This window comes from Leptidea sinapis, chromosome 34 (assembly GCF_905404315.1).
Source record: "Leptidea sinapis chromosome 34, ilLepSina1.1, whole genome shotgun sequence".
NCBI lineage: Eukaryota > Metazoa > Arthropoda > Insecta > Lepidoptera > Pieridae > Leptidea > Leptidea sinapis.
The window spans coordinates 8057037-8078143 of record NC_066298.1 but is presented as its reverse complement, the minus strand read 5'-3'; the positions used below and the strand labels follow the sequence as shown (position 1 = coordinate 8078143).

Sequence of the window (21107 nt, the reverse complement as noted above, 5' to 3'; positions counted from 1 at the left end):
AGTTATTTATTACCAAAAATTTGATCGGGATGTAGTATAGTAAGATCGTAAATATGCAATCATTTTCTTTTACTGAAAAGAAAACCCGAAATATCACATATTACTTCTTAATAACCGTGCCTCAAATAATGGAGAAAACACTCACCTACAATTCAAAAAACACGCGACGCTTATTAATTGATTGTGTATCACATGTAGGAGTCCTACCGAGACCCGGGGGGGGGGGGGGGGGGGGGGGGGGGGGGGTCAGTAGGCGCGCGCGCGGGTTCCTACGGCGGAGGAGCGGGGGACATGAGATCAAGAATGCCTTTATGAATGGAATTGTGCATTAGTACGAAAGTATATAATAACAGTCATTGAAATTTGACAATACAAGATGTTCAGCAATGGTGGATAAAACAGTGTTATTGGTACTTTTAAAATAACGCTGTATTTATAAATTTACATCAAATTTTTACATTAACGGTTTACGAAGGTATTTCTATAAAAAATACATAACCCCTGGGACGATAGAGCGTTCTAGTTTTTGAATTTATCCAGAACAGAACAATAATCAAACTTTCTTAGTAACTTAATAATTAGTATAGAATATATTATGACAAAATGCCTTGAATACAATATCTGTTTGAATTTTTATCAATTATTATTATAACATCTAATTCCACGAAAGTTTAAACTTTGAAAAATTTCAGAAGTTAGTCGATTCTATACAATTTTAGCGACATTTACTTTGAACTTCAAAGACAAAATCACAAAACGTAGCAGACACGTGCCAATTCGTATAGCTCTTTGCGCTAAGTTCATTACTACGTTTCTGCCGGGGTATGTGAAAATGCCCTTAGGCGCGCTGGGATGTTTCCTGGGAAACTCGAGATAGACGAGTAATGGGAAGGCAGGGGACGGAAGTGGCGGTCCGGAAACGTCGGGCGGAATCGCAAGAACCCTTTGCCGCTTTGTTTACCGAAGGCCTTAGTACATAGCACCCATGGCGGACGCATTGCGCGGAGAAATTTGTCTTTATCTAGTTTATGTTGGGCCTTAGTTAAACCAAGTCGTAAGGGTAGATGTGTATATTGATCTAGACGAAATTCTATATTATGTAGGTGTACTCTTTTCTACAAGAAATTTTCTTCTTTATTAGAATAAATATTGTCTCCTACGTTATAAGTTTGCAAGGTACAAGTGTCAGCAAGTGCGGAAAATCGTCAAGTAGTAATAACAGTAAACGCAGTATCAAGCTATTTCCATTCGTGATAAGAGAAGACGAACACCCTTTCCTTACAAAGTTTCGAAGCAGTAGAGTATACGTCAAACGAACTTAATGTCAACTCCAATACAAACAATAACTTTTCCGTTCTTCTGTCCTAAAATGCTTAAGAAAAATAAAGCTAATAAGGTGTGCTTTGGTATTTTTTCTATCAAGCAACTTTATTATAGAATCAGTCAGACCTGTTGCCAGACTACTGATGTGTCATAGTTATAAAGTTTAACTTTGACTTTGACTGTTTGTCGCCAAAAAAAAAGTTTACTCGGCATTTTTTGATGGCAGACCCTTAATGTAAGCGATATTAATGTTTGCACCATATTGTTTCAATGCAGAAAAAAGTGCAAAGTTATTACCTGACCAAAATAAGCAATGAATTCACACTAATTCCATTGGGTTTTAAGGTCGATGGTAGCAGCAAACTTTACAGTCATTTCAGGGACAGTTATTTATCTAAAACGTTAGCCAGTCTCACATGTTATTCGAAGAAAATAGGTATAACTGACAACATATACTGACTATAAGAATATTTATATAGACTATTTGGAATAATAAATGTTTCGAATTCCTCCAAACAGCTCTTGAAGCAATTGTAAGACCGTAAATCCAAATCCGAAAAACAATAGAGTTCGCCCTCTGAAATTCCAACATTAAATCCGCAGTATCTATTATCTAATTCCTATACAATTACGTTAAGCCGGCAGACTAGCGGGCTATGCAGGCCACATATTAGTTGGGACGTAATCTTGTCATGTCAACGCGCCTCGCTCCTGGGACGAGCAACTCTGACATCTACTATTATCGTGTTAAGCGTAGTTATGCTGTGAGGCTTTTAATAAACGCAAACTAGATACGTTGTAGGGGCTAAAATGCAAATTATATAATGGTACATGTCATTTTCTGAAACGGTTTTCTATAATTGAAGCTAAGGGTGCAGGGAATCTTCTGTACACAATGAAGCAGCTTTTACGCGTTAATAAAGTTAAACGGACAATATATATTGAAATACCCTCAGAAAAACAATATGTAACAATATATTTAAGTGTTTAAAATCTTCATGGTTCAACACTGGACTATTGTACATTATACCTTGGTAATACAATTTATCTTCCGCATTGAAGTTAAATAAAAAACTGGATTTGCAATCATGCTTATAGTGTCTAAAAAATAACTCTGCCTACGCGTCTATTAGGCAGAGTTTTATACAATGAATTTTAAACGTTACTGCAACGAAATTAGGTGTTAATTTGAATGTTCTAAATGTTATCTGTATAAGTAAATGTGTCAATGAATACGACGCCCCTAGGACATCTTTTGACGATTGGAACTCTAGTTTAGTTTGTTGTATGTCAATGATTTTTCGATAAAAAATTCTAAGATTAATATAAAGTATATTTCATTTAAATAACATTTTGAATTAAGTATAGTATGTACGTACCTTTATAAATCTTTTGGCTTTTGTTAATAATCCTAATGTAGTGTGTCGGGAAGCCTCGGGACCCAGCGGTACCATGTCTTTAAGTTTCTCCAGACAGCTTCTGAGGTGTGCTCTCCTGAAACAATACAGGACAGTTTTATATTCACTGCTTATACCAAAATGACAAGATGTTTTAATATACGTAGCAGTGAGAAATAAACGCTATATTCACTTATAGTTTAACGAAATACTAGGAAAGCCAACGAACTAAATAGAAAGTTCCTACTAAAGCGCATTCGATTCGGAATGTCGCCTAGAAAAATGTATCAAAAAATTGATTACGTACACAAAAAAATTCAATTAAGTAGTGTTCAAAAAAATTAAGATCAAAAAAGATAGCCTTTAGTTTTCCGTTAATAACTCAAAAAATATAAAAATATATTGGAGGAACTTTGATAAAAAATCTTTAAAGAGGAGGAAATCTATTTTTTTTATTTTTAGGCAACTTTAAAACATTTTAATGTTAATAAAATAATAAACTTTAATTATTAAATTTCATTACGTGCTCTTTTTAAATATACCGCTATAACCACTTATTTCACCATAACTGTTCGAAAAGTTGTTCTATTCATTGCAGCTCTAGCATTTAAAATACTAGCTTTCTCTATATTAATCTACCTCTAAAGAACTATAAATGTATACAACTTTTAGAAGAACGACACAATTACAAAGCCCCATAAAACAACAATTCACGTAACAATCTCGAAATGTATAATATTCTTCAAAGGTTCGTCGCAAAAGAAGTAGCCCGGAGCGATTGTGGCGCCGCCTGTTAGCGGTTACTTGATCATTCGGAACTAACAAAGCTTATTTCAAACACAAGAGGTTCGCAATTTAACTCGAATATATTTCTACTACAGTCTCGCAGTACCTTTATAATTGGGGCGATATTCAACGACATAACATGCGTTGTGTTTTTATGGAGGACCAACGAGCATATATACATGTCACGTGATGCTATGTGAGCACATAGACTCTGGAAGCACTAGAGGAATCATAACAGTGTTACCAACCAATAAATAACGCACCGTGGAGAGATTCAAGAGTTCCATTATTTTCTATGGCACCACCGTGCTTTTTTGTGATTGTTGTAGTGACTACTCTCTACTCTCTTCCTCTATTTACTATATTCCTAACGGGACTCGAGGAACGTTAACTCATACTCAAATAATTTTTATTGAATGAGGCTTCAGTACTTTATAATCATCATAAAAAAAAGTTTGTTTGTAAAAGACTTCGCTTCGACTTACAAGCATTTTTACATGAACAAGTATTACATTTATCAATGGAGTTGGCAACCCTACGTTAACGCTTATTTACTTCATATTCCTATTTCACCACAAGAATAATTTTACCATGCATCAAAAAACCTCAAGACATTAACGAAATGAAACACACCAGTAACTCTCGCATGAAATAAACGAAATAAAATTCCATTTGAGTCTGTCAGTCCGCCAAATCAGTTGAGCGTTTGATACTCTCGTGTCACTGTCACTTTTGACATTCGCCCTGTTTCGCGCCTTTTTTCATCGCGAAAATTATCAAGCATCGACTTTGTGCCAATACGACACGTCAATTTTCATAAGGTAAATTAAATTAAGTAGTAAACACTGCTATATTATATTTTTTAAATTATTTATTTTTATGCATACAGGTTTTGGCATTTAGGTGTTGGATTATGGTATTTAGAAACACGATGAGGTAGGCAGAATTGAATGAATGCCGTTGAGTGATTGTGGATTTAGTTTTAACATTAGAAGTATACTTTTTTTGGTTTTGTTTTTTGTTCCCGGGAGGCTAAGTCGAAATCTCTCATAAAAAATATTTAAACATAAGTAGAGTCTAACGAAAAGATGAATTTTTTATTGATAAAAGAGTTCCTGATTTCGGCCCTTTTAACAATCTGATAACAGTTCCTATAATAATTTAATAAAGTTCGCTATTACTACTCTCAGTTTTGAAATTATTTAAAAAAAAATAACTTTTACTCTAAAATCGTGCCTAAAACAGTTTGACCGCAAAAAACTATTTAATTAAAACTATTATAGGTTATCGAAATGATTTTACTGCAATATAACAGTTCATTCTTAAAAAAATTCGACTTTAAAAGGTTTTACTAAAAGTCCTTCCGAGCATTTCTGTTATTTACAGCTGTGACGTCTACATATTAAATTTTAAAATAAAATAATTTGTTTAAAATTTTACCACAATTTTCACAGGAGTAGCGAATCAAAATGCAAATCACACTTATAAATTTCAAAGCGTCGCCATATAACTCTCGTAGTGAAATTTGCATGAATATAGTTTGACAGCGTCTTTCATTGACTCACAGTTCCCTCTCTGTCTGCTCTGAACTTGTTCGACTGATGTAAATGTTTCACTCTAATTGAGATCTTATAATCAACGGAAGTAATTGCTTTAACTTTATTAGGAACCATACTATTATTATTTGGCTTTCACTTTGGGTGCCTAAGTCCACAACTCTGTTTCAAAGAACATTCATCCATGGTCAACCGAACTCTGGAGAGAAGTTCCTTCCGCGGTTTTTTTTTTGAAGTGAAAACTTCTTTAGCGGTGTTGAACACTTTTTTTGGGATGGTTATAAAATGTTAAACTCGCGTCAGGACACGTGGCCTGATCGAAAATTCGTAAGACAGTCGTTGAAATTTTGGACGAATGTTGATTTTTCTGAGAGATAAACATTTAAATGTACAATAATTGAGTTCTGAAGTGTAAAACTTTTATGTAATATAAATTGTCATTTTTGTGTACGATAGCGCAATAAATGAATATTGTATTTAACTACATAAATGCTAGTATTCTTATACTGATAAATAAAGCGATTCGTTCAAAATCATTCCCTAACCATTCCAAAATATTAAAAAATGCACAACGTTAATGTTCAAGTTTTCACCTCTGCCGCCACTCCCGGACCCCGTTATTTTTTTTATTATAGGGAGCAAACGGGAAACTGGCTCATTAAGTGGAATGTTACAATAGCTACTCTTGGACAACCGCAATACCAGAGGTCAATGGGATACGTTGCCGGCCTCTGAGAAGAAAAGAGATATAATAAATAAATTGAAGAGAAAAGAAATAATAAGAGAGCTTTGAGCTTGAAGGCCACGTTCATAGGATCAGGAATAACGCAGCTGCCAGATGATTTCACAAGGTGGCTGTGAGGGGCAAAAATTTTCTTGCGAATTAAAAATTACGACATTTTAATGAAAATGTCGTGAAAAATTTATCCAAATACTAAACTGTTATAATAAGCTTGTAATTACAAAACAAAATATATCAATTTAATGTAATGTTGCCATATAAATCCCATCCGCATAATTACCCCGATTGTAGGTATTATCATAGTGGAGTGCTCCCAATTTTCGGTTGATGACTTTTTTACGAGTTTACCAGTCGTTTGTAATTTACGGCCTCGTAAAATGTTGCCCGATAACAATGTACCTACACTGCACTGTATTAGGGTAAGCCGGGGGCACGCTACACTAAATGCCTCTTAAAACGCTGATTTACCTGCCCGAGATAATGATTATTTTTGTGGGTCGCTTGCTGATTGTTTTGGGGTGATAAAACTATTATTTCAGTAGATAGGCCTTGTCCTAAGTACCTTTATGATCGCCTGTAGTAAAATTCATGATCAAATTATGTTCTTTAGCTTTAGGTAAGCCCATATACATAGTTCAAAATTAAAAAATGACGCTACAACTTAGGCTCTGTCCGAGTACTTGTTTTAACGCTCGCTGCATACGCCATCGCATTGCATAGCGCCATGCGCATAATATAACTCCTAATAAAATATAAGACAATTTCACTAAGGAATTTCTCATTAAGAGAATAAATAGGCTGAATGAACGAATATCGTTGGATTCCCTTTATATTTGTTAAAATTTAATGCTATAGAGTTTGTCAAAACCAACAAGACAGAAATAGGTCATAGTTTCCAGATATTCTTCTTTTCGTTTTCGTCATGGTCGTAAGTCGGTCAGGCTTCAGTGTCGCAAAACCCGCGTTAATTAAGAGTTTGGGTGGGAGTTTAATGCTTCCGACATATAGCCCTGAATTTGCACCGTCAGATTTAAATCTATCTCTTAAGAAATTCTTTAGGCAGTGTCGGTTTAACATCGAGACAGGCCTGCCAAAACTACTAGTCGCAATTTTTAGATCAGAACGCCCAAAATGTTTGATCTGGTCAGCAACGAGATCATGCCACTCACTATGTAGTACATGTTAAAATGTAATCGGCAAATGACACATAATTTATACTATAAACTCAAATATTTTTATTCTAAATACGACTAAAAATCACTTATTGAACGTCAAAAACTACCACTGAAATGTAAACTCTCTTCGAAAAAATCTGTCTTCATATAAAATTCGATGAAACTTTTTCCCCAACCTAATATTACTTTGATTATAAATGGTAGGTGATGTATCCCGCCCCGCCCATTATACGCCTGTGATCGCTATAATTAAATCACTGTTGAGATTGGCATTGAGGGAAAAGGTCATTCGAGAGGCATAGGTGGGCATTTAAATGCACGTAGCGATTGGTATATATGATTGGTAATAACCAATGGTTCGAAGGCCCCAAATATACCAAAAAATTATAAAAATAATATTTTAAAAATATAAAAACAAGGTAGATTAACAAAAATATATAAAAATAATTCTTCATTCTACAGAGACATGTTATCTTTTACATAATGTAACACAAAACAACAAAATGAAAGTCACTCATAATATTATCGGGTTCCGAGTCGTAAGTTCCTTATAAACAGTTCATTCATCATTCTTAAAAAGCAATTATGCAATAGCATGCCTCTCAACGTCCCTTATACGACTGCCGAGGGAAAAATTACAAAGTCACTTCATAAGAAACAGGTATGCTTTTTATCACCCTAAAAATAGGGTGTTTACCCCTGTCACTTAATGTACATACATGTGTATGGGGTTGTCATGTATCGGTTATGATGTACAAATGTTGACGCTTTATCGATACTTTTATCACCTTAAATATATTGTTTTGAGCTTCATTTATTTACAATATCGATAAATATAATAACGTACCACAAATTTAGGGAATTAACGACCTTGTATATATATAATTACGGGATAATTACTATGTATGAAGATTTTTAAACTTTAAAATTCATAATAGTTGTAAGTTATATGTCATTTATTTCTACATCTCAAGTTTAGTCATATTTAGCCGATCATAAGAGTAAGCGAGTTTTTTTTATTAACTTCAACTTACAAGTTAAAAAGAAAATGAAGGAAAGATGGTTTTTGAAATGATTAGCATTTGAAAGTCACGAAAAGCATGTTTGAGCTATGAGATATTCAAACAAAAAAATGGATTGTTACTGATTCGGCGACCGGCGATATGGTTCAGTGGTTAGTGACCCGGCTTAACTAGATCCACGTACATTTTGTATGATGAGAGGAGGACAATCGGGTTACTTGTTAGGAATTGATTACCAGAGGAATCACAGGAGCCGAATTTCAGAGTCTAGGATATTTATTTTTATTTATGTATGTTTTAGTATGTATATTATCTTTATGTTAGATATTTTGTTTGCCTGGTACAAGATATTTCTAATATGCCTCTTTTTGGGCTAGACAGTTTGTGTGAAAGTGTCTCAATTATTCTATTATTTTTGAGACAATTATCGATAGTCGATGACAGGGCCGCCCAACCCTAGAGCATAATTGACCCCTACCGGTTCGGAATCAATGCGCAATCAATATCAGTCCCACCCTTTTCAATAATCACATGCTTTTTGTGTTACACTTCCTAGGGCTTCGTGGGGGTTCGAGGATTGAAAAATGTCGTCACCATACCAATATTTAGGGTATCGAAGTAATCATACATCGGATTCAGAAAAGAGTATGTTTTTAAATTATGTACATTATTATCGTGGTTAATTTATATACTAATATTTATATTCTAAAGCTTTTTCCTTACTGCTATTTTTTATTTATCATGATTAACAATACTGTAATTGTTAATTATAGTTATTTTATTATAAATCATTATCACTGTCCACTGCTGAACAAAAGTCTCCCTCAAAGATCAATTCATCTCCACGACGATCGGTCCTACGCCAGCGTTTGAGGTAAATAATAAGTAATATTAATTGCCAGACGCACAAACCTCACTGATTTGATCACCTAGCATCAAGCAACCATTATTATTATTATTTGAAGGCTAGCATCCCTCGTCCGTCGAGCTTAAAAAATAGACAGTAAAACACTATTTCCCGTTCGTAGCAAACACAATGTATATTTAATGTCCGGCGGTACCAACGCTACGGGCCGTGTGTTCGACACTGGTGGACAATCGGACACGCGATGTGTTTTGCATATAGATTGCTTCACTGCCGCTGCACGTCGTAAGCTTTACCGATACTGCAATTATGACCTTTCACGCATTTTTTTACTGCAAACATATAGGAGAACGCGATTTTATATGACACTTATTAACAGTGGCGTTTTAACACGAAATACATAATTCTTTAAATTTAAATTTATCAATAATTATAATATTAATATTGTATTTAGCTAAGGAGCTAATCTACCCTAAACCTATACCTAAACAAACATCATCACATCTGCTGATCAATCAAAAACGAAAAAAGAAAAAGCTATACTAAGAACGCAAGTACCAAGAGAACATAAACGCAAGGAGCACGTGCCTAATAACATGGGTGCGATGTATTCGCATGAATAGGCGATGTCTCCCGCATCCCATCGTTAGGGTTGGAGATGACCGCAACGCCGGTTCGGCCGGTTTGCATACAGATTACTATGTAGACGTGCTTTGTAAGTAAGAAGCGAATTGAGGTCCGTTGAAAGAGACACCAGGCGTCAATCAACCTCGTGATTACAAAAATTGTTACCAAAACAGCAGAACCTACAAGATCAAGACTCTATAGAATCACTATAGTTGTTGATATAGATAAATTTGACTGTATATAAATGTTTTTCTTAACTTAGTAATTAAATGGGAGCTACTTTTACACAGGATCCCTGTCAGTATAGCGGCGCCTGTTTCTGTCGCCAAGCAAGTGTTCAAGCACTATTTGTCTCGTTTTGGAGGGCGCCGTAGCTAAGTTTATTTATGGGCTCCTTGAATTCAACATTCAAGGCTGGCTCCAGAAATTCAAATTTTCTAGAATCCTGAGCGTTATTGTTTTGTAGTAGTGGCGGGACTTATCTCTTACCATCCTCTCTTCCTTCAGTTTGTATAAAATTTAGGAAATGGTAAGCCCTCAAATTAGAAACGGCGTAATTTTAATAATGAGTTTGAGAGATTAAATAGCTAACTTTGGACACTGCCTAACATTCAATAAAAATCGAATACCAAGCTTGCATAAACGTAAGCAGGCAGTCCTCAATTCAAATGAACCGATATTTACTACACCTGTTCGTAGCAGCGCTACAGATGAATTAAATGTGGTGATAGCCAATACCTGTGTACGTGTAGCACATACTAACGTATTTTTATTACCCAATGAGTTTTGATTGTTTGATTTGCCTTAATCGTTGGCAATTTTTATTGTATGGAATCAGATTGAAATATTTATCGAATTTATGCTTTAGTAATAATGATGATTGAAGATGCTAAAATACCAGGCTCACATCAACGCGAGGATCACGCACTGCAGTAGCACGTGTGCGATGTATTCCAATGCATGCATCGGAAATGTCAGCCTTATCATTGTTAGGGGACGGGATGACCGCACCAGTTTGCATACAGATTGGTGTCAGACGTGCTTGTAAGTCAGGATGGCAACTTACATATAGTCTGCTGGATGAGCTTTTAATGCCAGCTAGATACATGTCAATACTATTTATACGTCATATAAGATTCAGGAGATTTTTTTAAATAAAGGATAAACAAGTAAAGAAAACATACCAGTTGGAAGGTCGTGAAAGGAGGTCAGTTGAAAGTAGAAATGTTGTGAATGCAATGAAATATTTTGAAAATAATATTTTTATGATATTCAAAAAGTATAAATAAATTACAGTATAGTAAAACAAATATTCTAAGGTTCTACAAAAATAATAATTAAAATAATAAATTAACACGTGACGCAAAACGTCAAAGCGTCGAAATCCTTTTTAAGAATGCTGTCGGGGGGTAGAGTAAGTTTCGGCAAAGTGAAATATTACATACAGAAGAAGGAGAGAGAACTAAAACGAATAACATTGTAAATAAATTAAATACAAAAATCGCATCATAGATAACGATAGAAAAATAGTTATTTTTCTCTACTATTGATGCATAAAAAACCTCCTTAAGTTATCTTACAAAATTTTGTATTCTTGTTGAATTACTATCTATTGTAGAACTCTAGTTTCAATTAAAGTGTCAATGTATTTTATTAGAAATTAATGCACTAAAATATGACAGAATCGTGTGAACATTCGAAAATATAAGATTCTCTTAAAATTTGATGCAAACCCTGCCATTTAAATAAAAGTTTGAACGAGGTTCATATGAAAAGTTAAATTCGATGTAATTGGAGTGATTTAATTTGGAACATTAAACGAATCGAGCGTTGAAAACTTTCGACCCTTGCACTTGATAAGCGACTGGCAATGTTCGTGGGGCCATTACAAAAGAGAATCTGCTAGCTAAAATAAAAAAGTTAGGAAATAATTTAATAAGTATAATAATATACGCAAAAAGTCTAGCTAATCTAGCTTTGGTCAATGCCTGTATATTACAGGTGCAAGCCAACAATATTTCTAATACTAAATACATACTTAAACATATATAAACATTCAAGCCTCGGAAACAAAAACCTATATTTATTATATAAATGTATAACCTTCCGGGATTCAAACCCGGGACTTGCTGGGCATAGCCACTAGCTACTAGGCTGTATCGGTCGTCATATCATACATGTAATTAAGTTGAATATTAATTTACTTAATAATATGTTCTTCTAAGTAGTTATTTAGTTATCATGATCATATTAAAGTTCGTCATGGAAATATGCTTTCTTCCACGTACTACAAAGTTGTGGAATGAGCTTCCTTGTGCGGTGTTTCCGGGACGATACGATATGGGTACCTTCAAAAAAGCGCGTACACCTTCCTTAAAGGCCGGCAACGCTCCTGTGATTCCTCTGGTGTTGCAAGAGATTGTGGGCGGCGGTGATCACTTAACAACAGGTGACCCGTACGCTCGTTTGTCCTCCTATTCCATAAAAAAAAAAACTTAAGTTATGATGCCTAAGGAGCATATAATTCACATGTTTTAATTAATAGTATTAACGTTGATATATAAACAAGAAACGGATACGTTCGAGTTAGACTTACGTACAGAGTTTCATACTAATGTAATAACAAGAACGTTTAATTTAAACTATATACCTCGAAAATCGTAGAAAATTACAATTACAATCTATATATTGCCATAACTATCTATACACGCACTTAAGGTTTTAATTTCACGCTGACATATTTGTAAAATCCGATTTTCGAATATTTTTTTAAAGCGCTGTGAAGCCTTGTAATTGAATCACCCTATAGGTTTTGATTTTACTGGTTGAAATTTATTAAGCCTAACTTCAAAGGATTTGAGATTTAGAACGTCTCTTGCAACACCAGAGGAATAACGATAGCACTGGCCGCATGCAAGGGTCGGCATACGCTCTTTTTAGAAAGTGACATTGTCTGCTATATTATATATCTCTATATCCGCTAATTCTAATGGTATAAGCAAAACTGGATTTTGCCATATTTAAGGGCCACACAGTCGTCCAACGAGTTGAAATCCGAGCTCAGTCGGTGCCAAGAGCAAGATACGACACGGCTGATTAAGTGCCTTCATCTCCCGACCCACTTCAACTGCTATAAATACTTCAATATTCAACTATTTGTCATGAAGCCCTTGTTGTACGGCCGACTTTGTTTGTCGAATATTAAATTGTGAAATCCAACTTGGTTTTGGCAGCGCTTTTTGAATCAATTGGAGTGGTAGCCTGGCCTACAGCGATGAGGTTTTAATTCCATTGGGACTTCATATTCATATAAAAATCAAATTCGTTGATGTAGCTGTTTTAGGGTATCTTTTTAGGTACAGAAACATATGTGTTTTTTGGGGTGATGTCGATTGACTGCATAAATTTTTAGTCATAATGTGAATGTTTAGAAAGATCGGGCATGTATTGAAAACTACTAAGAGTCCAAGATCAACTTCCGCTCGCATCAAGGTGGCTAGATGGGAGTGGAAGAAGCTAAGAAAGCATACCAAGACTGTTGAAAATGAAGGTTAGGTTAATTATTTCCAAAATTTTATGCAAAAATACCTATGAATATAAAATGGAAATGATTTTGAATTGATTAACAAACAAATTATTCTCTCTTAGCTAGTTTCAATTTGTCTGTAAATCATGGAGTATAATTAAATGAAAGGGGACCATCGCGGACGGTATCGCAATTTTAAAACAAATTGACTGAGATATTGCAGGGCTTAACGTTATTACAGCTGATGTCCCTCCACTGTACAGGGGTTGGAAAGGTGATTTCCGGAAGATATTGACTCAAATCTGATGGACTGTTAAACCCTCACTAACCGAACAGCGAAAGCACTGAAATTGATATTCGTTTGAAAATATTTCCGGAAAAGAAAATTTATATGTTTAGGTCTTTTAAGTCCAACTTATTCAATATCTGTCTTTTTACATTAATATTCAGGTTTCTTATTGCATATTCTTGGCGTGATATTATTCACATGTTAATGAGACCGTTAAACCTGATGACTCGTCCATGGTTATTAAATAAAGTTATCGATCACTTGTTAGATTTTTCATGAGTATTTATAATTAATATTTTTATTTTATATCTGAATTCATTTCTATATCGATAAAGCTGTTATTTGATTTTCTTGTATCTATACATAAATTATTTTTTACCTCATATCAACAAAAAACCTTATATTTTGGGTACAGCCTTTCTGATTAAAATAAGAATGTTTCTTTAAAATAAGATTTATTAATCTCAACCCTATCTTTATTCTTACATTTTCTATATTACTCACATCTCTTCAGACCACTTTAGATTTTGTTTTTAGATATTCAAGTAGAAAAAAGAAGCACAGAAATCGCAAATGCACTTTCGTAAAGTCAACATTTTCCAAACTAGTCGAACATGCATGCCGCTTCCAATAGTCTATCTGAGATAACTTTACCTTTTACGGGTCGTTTTGTTGAAGTTTAAATTCAATACCGCCTGTTAGAAAATTCCCAACAAACGTAGTTAGCTCGCGTCGACTACTTGCAAACTGATTACATAACTTCGTGTAACTTAAAGATTGTTTACCGAACAGGGCTAATGATGATATATTTATGGGCGCGTTGAGGCGCGGTATGCGTTATATTAAGTTTGAAAACACACTTAGAACGTGACACTTCGCAACGAACTTCTCCTGATTAGTTTTGGGGTGACCCAGACATCTCAGAACGTTAATTATTAAGGCGGTTAGAAACGTCTAACTTCCGAACTTTTGTCAACTAGTTGCTTTCGAGATCAGGAACTTTTTTTCACTCTAGTTTTAATTTATTAATAAGTGACATTTTTTATCACCAGTATGTGAATTATGTAAAAACATCATGTAGGTACCATGTTTAAAGGCAGGTGGAGACAATCTTACTTACGGGAAGAGATCACTGCCGCTCACAACCTATAGGTTGCTATATCAACAACAACAAACAACAACATGTATGTATACGTGTCTCAATAATTTGAATCCATACACGAATCAATTAATAACCATAGTGGCATTGTAACAACGGTAGGAAATATTACCTCGAAATTCAAGTTGTACATTTTTATATTGGCTGTATTATAAATAATAGTACCTACATTCGTAAATAATAAGTAGTAAGTACATCCATTCGTAAAAACATAGATACAGTAATATTATATTATATTTCAAGAGCAAGGATTTAAGGTTATGTCTGTGCACTTAGTTTCGAAAATATTTAAGGGGAAATATTGTCGTCAAATTGAATCAATTATTTATTTGGCAAATTATAACTAACATAAGATAGCCATCACAAATGGGACGAATATGTGAATCGTTGCAAACAAATGCTCACATATTCGTCCTGATTAATATAGTGTTCTTAAAAGCCTCATCGCAATATAGAAATTGTAATATGTACTAGAAGAGTTGGTATCTCTAAAAGGGCGCGTTATTAATATAAATGTGGGCGCCGTTGGCTCTGAGTGAGTCTATAATAATATTTACGACACAGTATAAGTGGCAAGCGACGTTTAGATGCTGACAAGATCTTATTTAACTGAAAGATTGCTATTTATTATGCAGACTCGTATAAATTTACTAGACTCCTGTCAACTAGTTCTATTGCAGGAGTGCCGCAGGGTTCTACACTTGGACCAATATTAAAATTCGGGAGACTAAATTAATATTTAATATATTGCCCTGTTCGGAATCCTATTTTATCCTATCGCTTTAGCTCAACTTAGCGATGTAGAAACCAAAAATATCTATTACTGACTAAATTTCACGATTCGATCGCTATATTCAATCTCTATCTTCAATTGGCGATTGTTGTGTATAAAACTTTTCTTCTTTTAGTTTTGATCTCCATTTTCAATCCATCTTGCGATGACAGTTTAGTATTTTTATGATTGACGGTTATAGTATTTATATGAATATTACATAGATTAAATAGACTTCTGTCTCAATAATTAAATACATGTTATCTTTGAATGCTGTTATATTTTAGTCTTCATCTATTTACAACAGTGCTGGAAATGTTCAACTGTACAATAATAACCGGCTTAAGCAAATGCTTAGCTATTCAGTAGAATAGCTAAGCCATTACTTATAGTTTAAGTACAAAAGACTTGCTAAGTGGATATTCTCTTGCAAGAGAATTGTTAATTTTTTTTATAAACACAATTAAGTAACAAAGCGCTCGCGACTCCATTAAACATTTAATTTGAACGGATTACGGACTTCCTTTAGAACTATTTGCTGTAATAAAATGCAACGCTCGGAGAAAAGATTATTGTAATCACTATATGTTGTTGGTTTTTCTTCACTTTATATAAAAATGTTTGCTATATGTATGAATATTGTTTTCTTTTTTAGTAAAAATTAAGACGTCCGTGTGTCTGTCAGTAGGCAATTGTAGTAGTATCTCATTAACTACAATAAAAAAAATCTGATAAAATTTGCCACTTTAACAACAAATGAAAAATCCTTAATGTACCATTATCGTTTTTTTTTTATTAAAATAGCCGATTTCATACAAAATTTATAAAAAGTACTCTCCCAAAGTACCTATTATATGATAGGTACTTGTATTATATTTTGTATGATGGCACAGAACCCTTGCGACCGAGTTGCGGTTGACAAGATTTATTTATTTGTATTACTTTCACAATAAATATACCTACATGGTAGAATACCAATGAGCGAACGTAAATGCAGATCACCATATGGCAAGGTGATGTACCAGAACAATTTAGATGGTTTTATTACTCTCTCCCCATTGCATCAATATTATGCCATTGACTAATTTACTTTTAGCATCGACTTACGGCAGATTTAAATCTCTGCGGTGTTATAGTAAAAAAATAATTCAAACGTGGCTTCTGTCACCATATAAGGTAAATCTTCTATATGAACTATCCGTTAGACACACCTTAGGCAAGCTTCGTCTCGTGTCTAAATATAAGCAATGTCTAAAGATCTGTAGAATGTTAAAAAACAGAAAGACACAGATTTGTTATAGAACTTTATTAAAACTAATGTTCAACACGACATGTTTAACTTTTTTGTAATAACACAGCAAATGTCTAATTTTAGATTATTTAGAATCCAAATTTAAAATCCGTCACTCGATCCTGAATCAATATTTCAATTATGGTAATTTTAATTTCCAAAAATAGAAATTATACGATACAATATAGAAAATATAAGTACCTAATAAGTCATCCCATGGATGGATTGAAAAAAGAGATCAACAAAACGACACATACAATTCAGCAATTAAAATACCAAAAGTAGGAAATGGAAATGACTGATAGTAAGTGACACACCCTATTATTTTTTTTTAATGAAAAAAAGGGACGAGACGAGCAGGACGTTCAGATGATGATAACTGATACGCCTTGCAGTGATACACCCTGATTACAATGCAGTGCCGCTCAGGATTCTTGAAAAACCCAAAAATTCTGAGCGGCACTATAATTGCGCTCGTCTCCTTGAGATATAAGATGTTAAGTCTCATTTACCCAGTACTTTCACTAGATACGGCGCCCTTCAGACCGAAACACAATAATGCTTACACATTACAGCTTCACGGCAGAAATAGGCGCCATTGTGGTACCGATAATCTAGCTGGCATCCTGTGCCAAGGAGCCTCCCACCGGTATTACCACCATATATTCACCATACAAAATAATACCGCGTTGGTACCCAACTAGCCGGCATCCTGTGCAAAGAAGTTTGTTAGTCGTACACAAATTCGATAACTTGCTGAAGTAGTGCAAAACCAACAATCTGCAAATACAAATACAAGTCAACAAAAGGATTCGTCGAATTGCTATTGACGTTCAATCAACCAGACAAACAATCTACTGTCAATTATGAAAATTATTAACCATAGAGTTGCTGACCAAAGTTATTTCGCAGTTTATCAGTTTAATCGACAAAGTCAAACAGATAATCCTGTCCGGACATTTCCATCGGGATGTCTAATCTTTTTGGGAGTTGTCCAGCAAAAGAAGCAAAGTGTTCTGATGCAGGCACCGTTACTTTTTACTGCGGACACAAGTGGGGCAGTAAAGATAGGGACAGCGCGAGATAAGCCGCACTTACACCATCTCCAGCAATTGGACACGGATGTAATACACATTGAATTTTAACTATCATTGCTATTCGTAACACGTTTATTTGGATCGCAAGTAAGCCTCTGAGGTCCAAATGTTTTGAGTTTTCTTTTGTGTTAATTGCGCCAATATTTGTCTTTAACGAGGCATCCTCAGCAGATGTTTACTCGCCAAAATCTGAGGTGCCTCTGAGGTGATTATTGCAATAATATATTACCATCCTAACTTCACAAATTTTAATAACACTGATGAATTTCGATTCCATATTTTGTAATCCGAAAAATCGATATTTACAAATGATTATCGCCCGATATGTTCTCAAATTAATTATTTGCCTTTAGATATCTGAATAATGGCAAACCCGACGACACAACACTATTATTTATGTTACCCAGAATTTTCCGATAGAAATATTTCTTAATTACTACAGAAATATATTCGCTTTCTGTTATTCATACTGATTGAGAGTTTATCTTTCGAAATAAGTTATTTATTAAATCTGGATATCATGTAGAAAATCCAGCTCTTAAAAGCCTAATATTATTTATATCTACGAGAATATCGATGAACTTCTTTACGCGATGTTTCCAGTAAGACAATACGACATAAGTACCTTCAAAATAGCGCGTACACTTTTCTAAAAGGCCAGCCACTCTCCTGCAATTTCTGTGGGGTTGCTGAGTGTGAGCGGCGGTGATCACTTAGCATCATTCCCGAACATTCGTTTGTCCTCTTACATAAAAAAATGAGAGAACAAAGTTGGAAGACAAAGTAAAAAAAAACAGAATAGAATTGATTATACTTTTACAATCCGTAATATAAAGATTTCCGCTCATAATAAATCACATACATGTGATAAATGGATAGCAATAGTGGGGAAACGCGATTTATCGAAGCGGGGGATCAAACCGTGTCCAGAATGTCCTCGGTCAACCCTAATGCCATTTTAAATGTCTTATCCGACAAAAGCTTTTAAAATGGACATCAGATTCTACTCAGGAACCAAAACAAAAGCTCAGTATTTCACGTTCCTTGAATCATATATGTTTTATCCGTTTGATCTGATGTTCTCTTCAGAATAAGATATATGATGGTTACATTTGAATACGGGGGTTGGCTAGTCTGTGGTCTTTTTGAACGTTTTAGACAGCAGGAGGTATTAAGGTTCTAAAGATTTTGGTTATCTAATTTTCTAATATGATAGGACCAGTGGGAGGCTCCTTTGCACAGGATGCCGGCTAGATTATGGGTACCACAACGGCGCCTATTTCTGCCGTGAAGCAGTAATGTGTAGGCATTACTGTGTTCCGGTCTGAAGGGCGCCGTAGCTAGTGAACTTACTGGGCAAATGAGACTTAACATCTTATGTCTCAAGGTGACGATGCGCCGTTGAAGTGCCGCTCAGAATTTTTGTGGTTTTTCAAGAATCTTGAGCAGCACTGCAGGGCAGGGCGTATCAATTACCATCAGCTGAACGTCCTGCTCGTCTCGTCTCTTATTTTCATTAAAAAAAATGAATCCAACTTCAGAGGCTCACAGGAGCGTTGCCGACCGTTAAGGTAGGTGTATTGCTCGCCATTGGTACCATATAAAACACTACTCAAAGAAGTTCTCATAACGCTCAGGTGAATATTTTTGATCGTCTCTCACCCATGACACGAAAAATTACTACACAAAGAAAGGAGTATGAATTGAGTTATCGCTATCTATCTTTACTTTAGTTTGCTGCGTTGGAATAAAAATACAAATAATTTGTCCATTTGGCAATTTTCGCATACATCGCGATTATATCGCTTATTCGTTGGGAAGGTATAGATTGACATGTCACAGAACACGTAAAAGTTGCATACTGAGCATATCTATACTAATATTATAAAGCTGCAGTGTTTGTTTGTTTGTTTGAACGCGCTAATCTCTGGTACTACTGGTCCGATTTGAATGATTCTTTCAGTGTTGGGTAGTCCATTTATCGAGGAAGGCTATAGGCTATGTTTTTTTTTTTCAAAATTAGGGATCCGTAATAAAATTGCTATTTTGTAACACAAGGTGTAAAATCGAAAACCTATTTTTGCGTGCGCAGCAAAAACTATTGACAACAGAACAAAATGATGTACAGGCTATGATATAGGCAATATTTTATTACTTATAAAACTATCGCGTGAATTATACTTTATATGGCAAAACAACGTTTGCCGGGTCAGCTAGTTATGGAATAAAGGAGGTGACTGAGATAGTTACCTACCGTTAAGAACATGAGGACTGTATAAGGAACGACTTCGGCTGTTGTGGCCAGAAATTTCAACTAATTGGAAAACGGCTGACAGAGTGAAGCCATACAATCCATTTAGTTCGTTAGTACACACATCGTAAGCTAGTCCTAAATGCCACAGTTTTGCTTCATTAGCTAAAGGGAAAGGGTCGAAAAGGTCAGTGGGCTCCAAAAATACGTCCTTTAAATGATCAAAGCATGTTGTAACGGGTCAAAGGATAACTGCTTACATAATGCAGGAAGGAATAGCTTTCGGTCATATATCTTAAAAGGTCTGCAAGTGCTGTTTAATTGGTATATCATTAGATACTACTACTTTACGTACTAACAATTTTTAACTATTGATTGTCTGTTGCAGTAGAATGTCTTTAATATCCGCAAAAGAACGCCATTTTTTTTAAATAATTTGTGCAAATGTCTCCCAATGGAAAAGGCTGCAAATATATATGGCAGTTTAGCATCAGTCATAAACATCGTGAAGAAGCAAAATCACAAACCAGCCGAAACCAAACAAAAAAAGTTGAAAATGACAGTTCTGTCACAGTATATACACTCAGATGCAATAAACAACCAACAGTCATAATGCTCGTGCCAAGTATTAGAGATCCGCAGCTCCCGGCGTCGCATCCGGCCCATGATTTATGACGGAACCCCGGCTCTCCCGCGGACCGCCCCGCTAAACTGTACGAAACAAACACTAAACATTGCCAACAAACTAGACGCTAAAACGAAAATCTTAATTCGTAATATAATATATTTGTCACGGAGAATGAACTCATAAATCAAATTAAAAAAAAACTATATCAGTACTGTATATTATTAAAGGTGTCTGTTTAGATTTGTAACAGAAGTTCTTGGTAGGAGGTGATAGTGAGTTTCATGTATTTTAGGTTTTTTTTTTATTGGAGGCAAATAGCTTAGTGGCTTGTTTGAAATGAAGTATGAATAGCCACTCCAGGACTTCTCCTACACACAGACCCACATCATGCACACACACAATCTGGATGTGTGGGTCCACCACAGTGCGGTTTTCAAGGAGCTTTCTTCCACGTACTACAAAGCTGTCGAGTGAACTTCCTTGTGCGGCGTTTCCGGGACGATACGACACGTGTACCTTCAAAAAAGTGCGTACACCTTACTTAAAGGCTGGCAACGCTCCTGTGATTCCTCAGGTGTTGCAAGAGAATGTGGGTGGCGGA

The 21107-nt window shown here is 35.0% G+C and overlaps 1 protein-coding gene across 2 annotated transcripts in view; it reads right to left on the bottom strand.

Moving 5' to 3' along the window:
- Positions 1–21107, bottom strand: part of LOC126975099 (max dimerization protein 1-like) — a 343919-nt gene that overhangs the window by 65543 nt on the left and 257269 nt on the right. For both annotated transcript variants that reach the window (XM_050822917.1, XM_050822915.1), the window contains exon 4: positions 2703–2817. In XM_050822917.1, the coding sequence (XP_050678874.1) occupies positions 2703–2817 (115 nt within the window). The remainder of the gene's footprint in view (positions 1–2702; positions 2818–21107) is intronic.